Source organism: Cnephaeus nilssonii (genome assembly GCF_951640355.1).
Source record: "Cnephaeus nilssonii genome assembly, chromosome: 5".
NCBI classification, from domain to species: Eukaryota; Metazoa; Chordata; class Mammalia; order Chiroptera; family Vespertilionidae; genus Cnephaeus; species Cnephaeus nilssonii.
Window position 1 is genome coordinate 17,029,238 of NC_137076.1, and position 9,955 is coordinate 17,039,192.

General features: G+C 45.3%; 1 protein-coding gene across 1 annotated transcript in view; it reads left to right on the forward strand.

The window, feature by feature from the left end:
* SLC18A1 (solute carrier family 18 member A1) overlaps window positions 1-8,257 on the forward strand; it is a 33,578-nt gene extending 25,321 nt beyond the window's left edge. Inside the window, exons 12-17 of the mRNA XM_079771909.1 lie at window positions 3,184-3,262; window positions 4,189-4,240; window positions 5,523-5,586; window positions 5,862-5,981; window positions 6,186-6,319; window positions 7,166-8,257. Coding sequence (XP_079628035.1) covers window positions 3,184-3,262; window positions 4,189-4,240; window positions 5,523-5,586; window positions 5,862-5,981; window positions 6,186-6,319; window positions 7,166-7,279 — 563 coding nt within the window. The 3' untranslated portion in view covers window positions 7,280-8,257. The remainder of the gene's footprint in view (window positions 1-3,183; window positions 3,263-4,188; window positions 4,241-5,522; window positions 5,587-5,861; window positions 5,982-6,185; window positions 6,320-7,165) is intronic.
* Window positions 8,258-9,955: the final 1,698 nt, after the last annotated feature.

Genomic DNA, 9,955 nt, shown 5'->3' on the forward strand with positions numbered 1-9,955 from the left:
CAAGTTCCACTTCTTTCTTTACTCAGCTTGGATCCCATCATGCCACTCCTTTGAAAGCACTGGGATTCCTTTGCCATTCTTCCCCTGGGGTTGTCACCTGGCAAAGCCTTGACTCTGGTTACGGCCGTCTGGTAGCCAGCTCCTTGTCTGCACACAAACAGTGGAATGGGACTATAGGAAAACACAACTGCACTGTTGGTCTCAGCTTAGATTTATGGCCACTACCATCTTTTTAAAAAATTTATTTTTAATTATAGCTGACTAAGGTAAGTTTTTACACTGTCAAACAATTTTTTCTATAAGTTTCCTCGTAATGTTCTCCTTCCCACTTTCCAAAATGACTATTTTACACTTCTCCATTCAGACCTCTTATACAACCTCATCCCTTCACTTTTGTCATTCTCAACTCCCAGTCATGGAGAAAATAGAAGAAATGAGAAAGGAGCTCACATGTTCCCATCACTAAGCATACTCACTTGCCTGCACCTGCGCCCACATCACTGCCGTCTCTTTATGGCTGAAGCATCCCAGCTCCTATCAAAGGCCAAACTCCTTTTTTCCCCTTTTCTCCTGGGTTTCGCGCCCTCTCCCCATTTCTATATCCTCCCTCTCTGCTAACTTTTAAAGGTAGGAGTCCTCAGAACCTCTGACCTTTTGTCTATTCTTTTCTACTTGATCTTTGGTAGTGCGCCCAGCCATTCCATGGCTGTAGGAACCATGCATAAACCAGTTAATGGAACGTATCTGTTGAGAATCTTTCTGCAGAACTCTAGACTTGTGTGCCCAACTGCCTGATGTCTCCAGTGGGACATCTAATAGTCTTTCAAGCCTTTCATGATCCCACCAAGCTCTTTCTTCATCTCCAGTCTCTAGCCACCCAATTCATTAGGGCAAAAACCTAGGTCATCCTTGATTTTTCTCTTTCCCCCACTCCTCTGCCTGTCCCCAATCCAACAGGAAATTCCACTGACTCTACCTGCAAAATACCTTCACTTCTCTGTATAGTGACTTCTTTTTTTAAAATCATTATTGTTGAGAATATTACAGATGTACTCCCAATTATCTCCCTATTGCCCCCCTTCACCCAAATACCTCAGGTCTTCACCCCTCTATTGTCTGTGTCCATGGTTAATTGTCTGTGTCCATGTATGCATATAAATTCTTCACCCCTCTATTGTCTGTGTCCATGGTTATTGTCTGTGTCCATGTATGCATATAAATTCTTTGGTTAATCTCTTTCTGCTCCTCTCCCTCTCCCCTCTGAGATTCATCAGTCTGTTCTAATTTTCATGCCTCTGGTTCTATTTTATTCATTAGTTTATTTTGTTCATTAGATTCCTTGTTTGTTTATTTTTATACTAGTAGTCCATTTGCAGGAAGAATCCTGCAAGCGGCCGCTGCCACCGCCGATGCGGCCACTGCACCTGCACCCTCGGGCCGCTGCCGCCCGCCCCGCTCTGCCCCGCTCCACCCCGCCAGGGCTTTCCCTCTGGCAGCCACCTTGCTTTCCACTTTTCCTCCCTCTCCCTTCTAAGTTGTCTTCAGTCTTCACTCCTCCCTCCCTCAGTGTATGCAAATTAACCGCCATCTTTGTGGGGTAATTTGCATACTCACCCTGATTGGCTGATAGGCGTGGCTTTGGCTGGTGGGTGTGGCTTGGGCGTAGCGAAGGTGCGGTAAATTTGCATATTACTATTTTATTAGGTAGGATTCAATTATTGATAGCTATGTATTTATTGCCATTTTATTGTTCATATTTTTATTTCTTCTTCTTTTTCTTCTTCGTCTTCTTCAAGACCCTTTAACATTTCATGTAATACTTGTTTGGTGGTGATGAATTCCTTTAGTTTTTTCTTGTCTGGGAAGATCTTTATCTGACCTTCAATTCTAAATGATAACTTTGCTGGATAAAGAATCTTGGTTACAGGTCTTGCTTTTCATCACTGAATATTTCTTGCCACTCCCTTTTGGCCTGCAGAGTTTCAGTTGAGAAATCAGCTGACAGTAGTATGGGCCCTTTCTTATACATAACTAACTGCTTCTCTCTTGCTGCTTTTAAGATTCTTTTTTTTTGTCTTAAACTTTTGGCATTTTAATTATGATATGGGCTTCTTTGGGTTCATCTTGTTCAGGACTCTGAGCTTCCTGGACTTGTATGTCTATTTCTTTCACCAGTTAAGGGAAGTTTTCTGTCATTATTATTTCAAATAGGTTTTCAATTTCTTCTTCTCCTTCCAGCACCTCCATGATGCAAATGTTGGTATGCTTGTAGTTGTCCTAGAGGCTCCTTATACTATATTCATATTTTTGCTCTTCTGCTTGGGTGTTTTTGCTTCCTCATATTCCAAATTGCTGATTTGATTCTTGGCATTCTCTACTCTACTATTGATGATATGTAAACTATTCTTTATTTCATTTAGTGTATCCTTCATTTCTGACTGGCCTTTTTTATGTGGTTGATGTTCTCACTAAATTTCTTGAGGTTCTCATTAAGTTTCTTGAGCATCCTTATACCATTGTTTTGAACTCTGTATCTGGTAGTTTGCTTGCTTCCATTTCATTTAGTTCTTTCTTTTTTTTTTTTTTGCCATTTCTTCTGTTCTTTCATTTGCAAGATGTTTGTGTTTTTGTTTTTGTTGTGTGTCGTGTTTTTTCCCCTGCATTTTGGCTGCTTTCCTGTGTTTGTTTCTATGTACTAGGTAGATCTTCTATTAGTATGTCTCTTGGAATTGGTAGCCTTGTGTAGTAGGTATCCTGTAGGGCTAGTGGCTCAGCCTGCCCATCACCTGAGCTGGGCACTCTAGGTGTACCCCTGTGTGGGCTGTGTGCACTGTCCTGTTGTAGTTGAGCCTTGATTATAAGGCAGGAATTTCACTTCATAGGAAGTATGTATGTCTTTCTCTAAAGCTCATGTTCTTATACTGATAACCAAGGGTATTTTATACATGAGAATGGCATATTAGGGCTGGTACATTAAATGTATTAAAATCATGCTCCTGAGGAATGCAGAGGTATGGGAACCTATGTCATCTGCTCTAGGTTTGCACAAGGATCTCCAACCCACAAATCAAACTGGTTTGCAATCCTTGAAGGAAATCTGGAGACTTCACTGTATTACAGGAAATAAGGTGTTTTAGAGTAAGTGGGGCATGTCCTGAAATGCTGACCTGTGTCTTTCTACAGGTCTAGCTTTCCTGCCTGCCAGCATCTCCTACCTCATTGGCACCAACCTCTTTGGTGTGTTGGCCAACAAGATGGGTCGGTACGTAGATGGGGGATCTGGGAAGAACAAGAGAAATGTAAGGTAGGACAGACTTTTGAGGATGTTCCTGCACATGAGATGATGAACAACTTCCCTGACGTTGAAAGTTTAGTACAAGTACACACAGACAAAAAATGCCCACTGTGAGCATGGGGCTGGTTAGGTGGTGAGAACCCTAAGGAGAAAGGATGGTCCTGAGCTGGTTGCTGTAGAAGAGGCAGTGAATATTTGAGGGACAATCTTTACTTTCAAAATGTTTATTGTCCAATTGAAAAGATAAAATAACCCCACAGAGAACAGGTATGAAAAAAAGCAGTTCTCTGGGTCAGTGTTTCCAAACTGTGTTCCATGAAGCCCTCAGAGGCCACCAAGGGTTGAGGACTAAGCGGTATCAGTCTGGATCCTGTTCCTCCATAATAGTGAGAGTAGCTTTAATTTTATATTTGTAGTGCAGCATAAAGATTTTTAAAATAACTTTTAAAAACACTGCTGTATGAAATCAGAGAATGAAATAAGTTTTGGTTATTTGTGTAAGTGGTTTCTGAGATGAATCTTGAAGACCAAATGAAATATGAATACAGGAGTGATTGTCTGAATTGGGAAATAGCAAGAATCAAGTTTGAGTGTTACTTCCAAGGGGCCAGTGCCTTGTCAGTCAACTGGTTCCTCTTCTACAGGAATGGAGAATAGTTACCATTACCTCCTCTGCTTCTATACGGAAAAAAGTATGCAGTCAAGAAAGAGATGGAGGAAGGAAAGGGCTCACCTGGATACAATCTGGTCTTGTAGAGATGCATTCATCTTCTGACGTCCTACTGGGTTCTGGAATTAGGAGTGGTAGGACTAGCCAGTGTGGTGGTGATGAGGTGGCAGGTGGAAGGGATCTCTCCTTTTGGCATCATTTAATGACAGCTCTTTTTCCCCAGGTGGCTTTGCTCCCTGATTGGCATGGTGGTAGTAGGTATCAGCTTGCTTTGTGTAAGTATAATAAGGTCTAATTGAGACAGACAGAGAAAGAAAGAGAGAGATACCCAGAAACTTAAACACCACTTTCCTTTAAAATGAGCAGAGGGTTGACTTGGCAAGGACTGTCAGAAAGGCCATTTCTGCCTAAGTAGGAATTTAGCACTGAAAGAGATGCCACCAGGCATCCCATTGAAGAGAGGTAAGGAAGGAGAGGGAGAGGGCAGTGGAGGGTTGAAGTTGGAGGTCTGAGGCTCTGTGTATGGGCATATGAAGCAATACATGTTGGTATCTATTTCTGGGGCCAGCAAGATGGTGCATTTTATGGCTTCATTTATTCATCCTCTCCTGACAGAACCCCATAAGCCACTAGGTGAGCCATTATCTGTGTCTCAGCCTCCAGGACCAGAATACTAGATAGAAGAGGAAAAAAGAGGGCTTTTCCATTTTCAAGAGTCCCTTCAAACTCTCTAAGCTGTTATTGTCTCCTCTTCATAATGGAGACCATAAGCACACTTACAGGGTTGCCAAGGTAATCCGCATAGACCACAGCAGTGTCTGGCCTATAGTGAGCCCCAGTGAATCTTAGCCAATATTATTAATAAAATATAAGTACCCCTTGAGGAATCTTTCCCAAAGTTATTATCAGCCATTAATATCAAAATGATACATTAAACCCTCTGAGAGGTGAGTGTGTTGAAGTAGCAAGTTTGGGTGACAGATGCCCAGGGAGGAAGGTAATGAACCAGCAGAAGAGAAAAGGAAGGCTTCCATGGATGTCAGGGAGGGTGAGAGAATGAGCTTGCTAATGTGGCTCCAAACCATGACACCTGCCCTCTAGCTTTTGGGTAAATGGTTGTTTATATCTCCTCTCTTTTTTGCTCCAGAGGCTACCAAGTTAAGACTTGGATGATGTTGCTAACAGAAATGAGAGGAACTCCATTCAGTGAAGAATGAGGATAGAAGTATGTGTTTGGGTGGAGGGGGTGGAGGACAGGGAGGAAGAATCCATGCAACAGAAAAGGACCATTATTATGATATAAAGCAGTCAAATCTGAGGTTCACCGTTGATCTTGTCACTTATTAGCTCTGTAACTTTGGACAGATCGAACAGTCTAGTGTTCCTATCTTTAAAATGGAGGTAAATAGTCTTCTTCATAGGAAGTGTGAGAATCCAAACAAGTGGTATATGTGGCACAGAGCACGTGAGTGCATATCATGGAAAAACCCTTTGTTGTGCTGCCTGCACATGACCCAGCTGGACTCCTGATGAACTCTTCCTCTTTTCCTACTGCAGGTTCCTCTGGCTCGTAATATTTTTGGCCTCATTGGTCCCAATGCAGGGATTGGCTTTGCCATAGGTAAGGAGTGCCCTTCAAGGAAATAAGAAGAACCTAAATGTTGGCTTTGGGTCACACCAGAGGAGGTCTATAGAAAGGTAGAGGGATGAGGAGGGCAGCTGGCAGGGGTATGGAGAGATGGGCTCATATTCCTACCTGGAATGGGTGTCATTTTGAGTGGGGGGACATCAGGCTAAGGAAGTGGACTAAAGGGAGGAGGGAAAGGGAAGATGCACAGATAGGGAGGGGCCTGGGGGTATTGCTGGCAGAAGGTATTCTGTTTGCTCTGGTCACAGGCATGGTGGATTCCTCTATGATGCCCATCATGGGACACCTGGTGGACCTGCGCCACACCTCCGTGTATGGGAGTGTCTATGCCATCGCTGATGTGGCTTTTTGCATGGGCTTTGCTATAGGTAAGTTGGTGAGGGGAGAGGGGAGCACCCAGGACCTGGTGTCCCGTCTCCCTTTTCCACTGTTTACCAGCTGGACGTGGTGCTGGAAGGCTGATCCTCCCAGGGTTCTGGAGACATTTGATCCTGGGATATCCTCTGGGTCACCTGCTGACCCTCACCTGGTGTCTTCAAAAAACACTGGTGACTTTGATTTATCTCTCACAGGCCCATCCACTGGGGGTGCCATTGTGCATGCTATCGGTTTCCCCTGGCTCATGGTCATCATCGGAGTCGTCAACATCATCTACGCTCCTCTCTGCTGCTACCTGAGGAGGCCCCCAGCCAGAGAGGAGAAGCTTGTAAGGGGCTCTGACTACCGCTAAAAACAACCTTGTTTCTTTCCAGGTCTCTCTCATTCCTTTTCACTCTATGCTCTTACTTCCTCTTTGTTTAATCATCCCTCTGCTTTGCCAAGTGTTCTGATTCCCTTTTCATCTTTACCTTTCTTTTGTGGACTTCCTTAATTTCCCTTCTCTACATAACCACTTCCTCTCTTACACCAGGCAGGTAAGCAGGGTCCTTAGTAAACAAGGAAAACGGGAATTTTGCAAAGAGTTGTGAGCAGGGACCATCAAAGGCATTTTATAGTTGCTGTAGGTACTAGCAAAGCGTGACTTACCAAATTATCTCCCTGAAATGGATAGAATTCCACTGGGTTCATTCATTCATTCATTCATTTATTCATTTGTGTCTACCATGATCCTTACCAGGTCATCTCAAACTATCAAAACCTTAGGGGAGAGAACCACCACATATGATTTTAGTTGACAAGATACTTTCCTCTTATTGAAGCATGAGCACCCTGAGGGCACAGGTGGGTTAGGGATGGATGTGGTGGCTGCTCAAAGGAACAACAGAAGAAAGGTCTGATTGGGCGGGGGAGGGGGAGTATGCCAATTTTAGCTGTAGCCTGCACTACTGCTGTTAGGATTCAATTACAAGATATCAGATGTTTACCTTGACTAGGGTTGCTACAGCTAGGTGCCTTGGGAGGCCTGTGCACGCACATGAAGCAGAAAGAGGGTCCTATGCTTGTTCCTTTAGTCTTTCCTCAGTGACCCTAGACTTGGCTGAGCTAGCTGGGAAGGGAATGAAGAGACTGAGTCAAGATGTTCAGTGATTTCTCTTTCTGCCTCTTGCTGCAGGCAATTCTGAGCCAGGAATGCCCAATGCAGACCCGGATGCATGCAGTCCAGAAGTCCGTGAGGGCGTTTCCACTGGGGGAAGACAGCGATGAGGAGCCTGGCAGTGGGGAGTAGCAGCAGAAGGTGGTCCCTGAGCCTGTCACATGTGGTTCTATGGGGCTCAGACCTCAATGATCACCTCTTTCCCTGGAACCAGATCACCATGGGCCGCTCAGTAGGCTTCATTTCCCTCTCCCCTGGTGTCTCTTAACCTCCCTCCCATGGATGCCAGCCCAGGTTCTCTCCTCACCTGTGTAACCCACAGCTCTCCCTCTCACTTCGATGCCTCAGGTGGCCCATCTTTTTTGGGAGGACAGAGGGATGCTTTCTCCTAGGCTTCTGGGAGGCTGATTAAACTTGCACTATGACAGGTTCTGCAAGGTGTGACTCATTTCCTGGAGGCAGCAAAGAGCACAGTGTGCCCCTGAAACCAGTGGGGTGACTGACAAACCTCATTTCATCTGTTGTCTGGTTTTCTTTGGCACATTCCCAATAGATTCTCAGGGTTTTGTGCTCTGTTCCTCCCTAAGTTTTTCCGGCTAGGTTGAGAAAGCTTCCTCAACATGGCACTGCTGCTAAATTGCCAATCTGGGAAATCTTTTGCCTGGTGCGTAGTGTTTTTTCCCTGTGGCAGAGCCTACAGCTGCTAATGTGACTTTTTCCTCAGTGAATGGAGGAGTCTTTTTTTTCATTACCACATGGAAGGGAAAGAGCCTGTTTCTCTTACGCTTGAGTTACTGGCATTCTCACTGTTCCCTCTGTGGACTTCCACCTTCCCTAAACCTCTTACCAGTAGACTCTGAGAAATAAAAGTAGGAGGACAGAAAAGTATCTAATACTCCCAAGATTTCATGGGAATAAGTACAAAGCAGCTGCCCTAAAATCCTTCCAATGGTGAATTTCCTAATTCTTTCCTGAGGATCATAATGAGGCATTGTTCACACTTGTTGATGAATGTGTTATTGCATAATTCTGACATGGTAAACTAGATGCTCTTTTATAGCAAAGAAAATCCGTGGGCAAATACATTTGATACTATAAACATTTTGACTTGTTGCTACTTTTTTAAAAACAGTTATTGAGCAATGGGGTTTCAAAGAGATGGGAGACATGACACTCTTAAGTAGCTTCCCATTTTGGAGGCAAACAGAGTATGTATAGTATAACAACGGGCAATACTGTAAGTTAGTGTCCACTCTTTTCATGTACAAAGAGACAGGGATGCTCATGGTCTGGGTGGGAAATAATGAGATGAAGGCAGAGGCAGCAATGGAAAGACCCACAGGTGCAGGCTCCAGAGTGCCTGGGTATCAGATTGGGGTGTTCAGGCTTGACTGTGGCATACTGCCTGGCTCTGATTATTGCACACCTGTGTAGGAGTTTGGTGGGTGCAGTACAAGCGCCAACTCATCAGAACACATTCAAGTTGAACCTCAGTGAATCTTATCACTTGGACAATGGATGACTGATTTATGGATAGGGGGTGGCATTAACTAAAGTTGCCTGATATGCAAAATCCATGTGCTTATATCATCATTTAGTCAGGATGATAATTGTCTCATTTTGAAGGAGCTTAATGATAAAATTAGGAAGTCACTTGTCAAAGTATGTAAGCTGTAACTACAGATGCAGGCTGAGAAGAGGCCTCTGTGACTGCTGTGCAAAAGGGGAGTGGGTCAGGGGTTGGAGGGGTCAGGGGCACTGAGAATGGGTCACTGCTGATTCTCACACCCATGTGGAGGAGGATTTATAATAAAGGATTGGCTTGTTACAGAAATTGTTAACACATTGAAACAATTAAGAAGATTTTTAAAAAGAGAAAGTCATTCTTGACTTGCCCGTTAACATTGTTTAAGCAATTTACACTAATAATAGAGGAATATGCAAATTGTCTGGAACGCCATCACAGTAACAGTAATGACCAAACGGCAGGCTAGGTGGGGTGACAAGGCCAGCAGGGGGGTTAGTGAGGGATGACCAAATGACTGAACAGCAGGCTGCATGGGGCGACCAGGCTGGTAGGGGGGTTAGTGAGGGATGATCAAACAACTGAACAGCATGCTGCGTGGAGCAACCAGGCCAGCCGGGGGGCAGTTGTGGGTGACCAGGCCAGCAGGGGGGCAGTTAGGGGTGACCAGACCGGCAAGGGGGGCAGTAAGGGGCAACCAGGCCAGCAGAGGGGGGCAGTTGGGGGCAACCAGGCCAGCAGGGGGTGCAGTTGGGGGCAACCAGGCCAGTTGGGGGGTCAGTTGGAGGCAACCAGGCCAGCGGGGGGGGGCAGTTAGGGGCAACCAGGCCAGTTGGGGGGCAGCTGGGAGCAACCAAGCTGGCGGGGGGGGGCAACCAGGCCAGTGGGGGGGGCAGTTGGGGGCGACCTGGCCAGCAGGCAGAGGCAGTTAGGGGTGGTCAGGCTGGCAGGGGGGCAGTTAGGAGCCAGTGGTCCCGGATTGTGAGAGGGATGTCCGACTGCCGGTTTAGGGGATCGGGATCGGGCCTAAACCAGCAGTTGGTCATCCCCACAAGGGGTCCTGGATTGGAGAGGGTACAGGCTGGGCTGAGGGGACCCCGCCTTCTGCGCACAAATTTTGTGCACTGGGCCTCTAGTATAAAACATATTTAAGGAGAAACCAATAGATATAATTTATTCAGACAAGAGTGAACACCAAATACAAGGTGTTTCCGAGATGCTTTTTATTGTTGATCAGAAATAGGTTATAAACATAGCCTGAGTATGAAACCTATAAGAAGGAG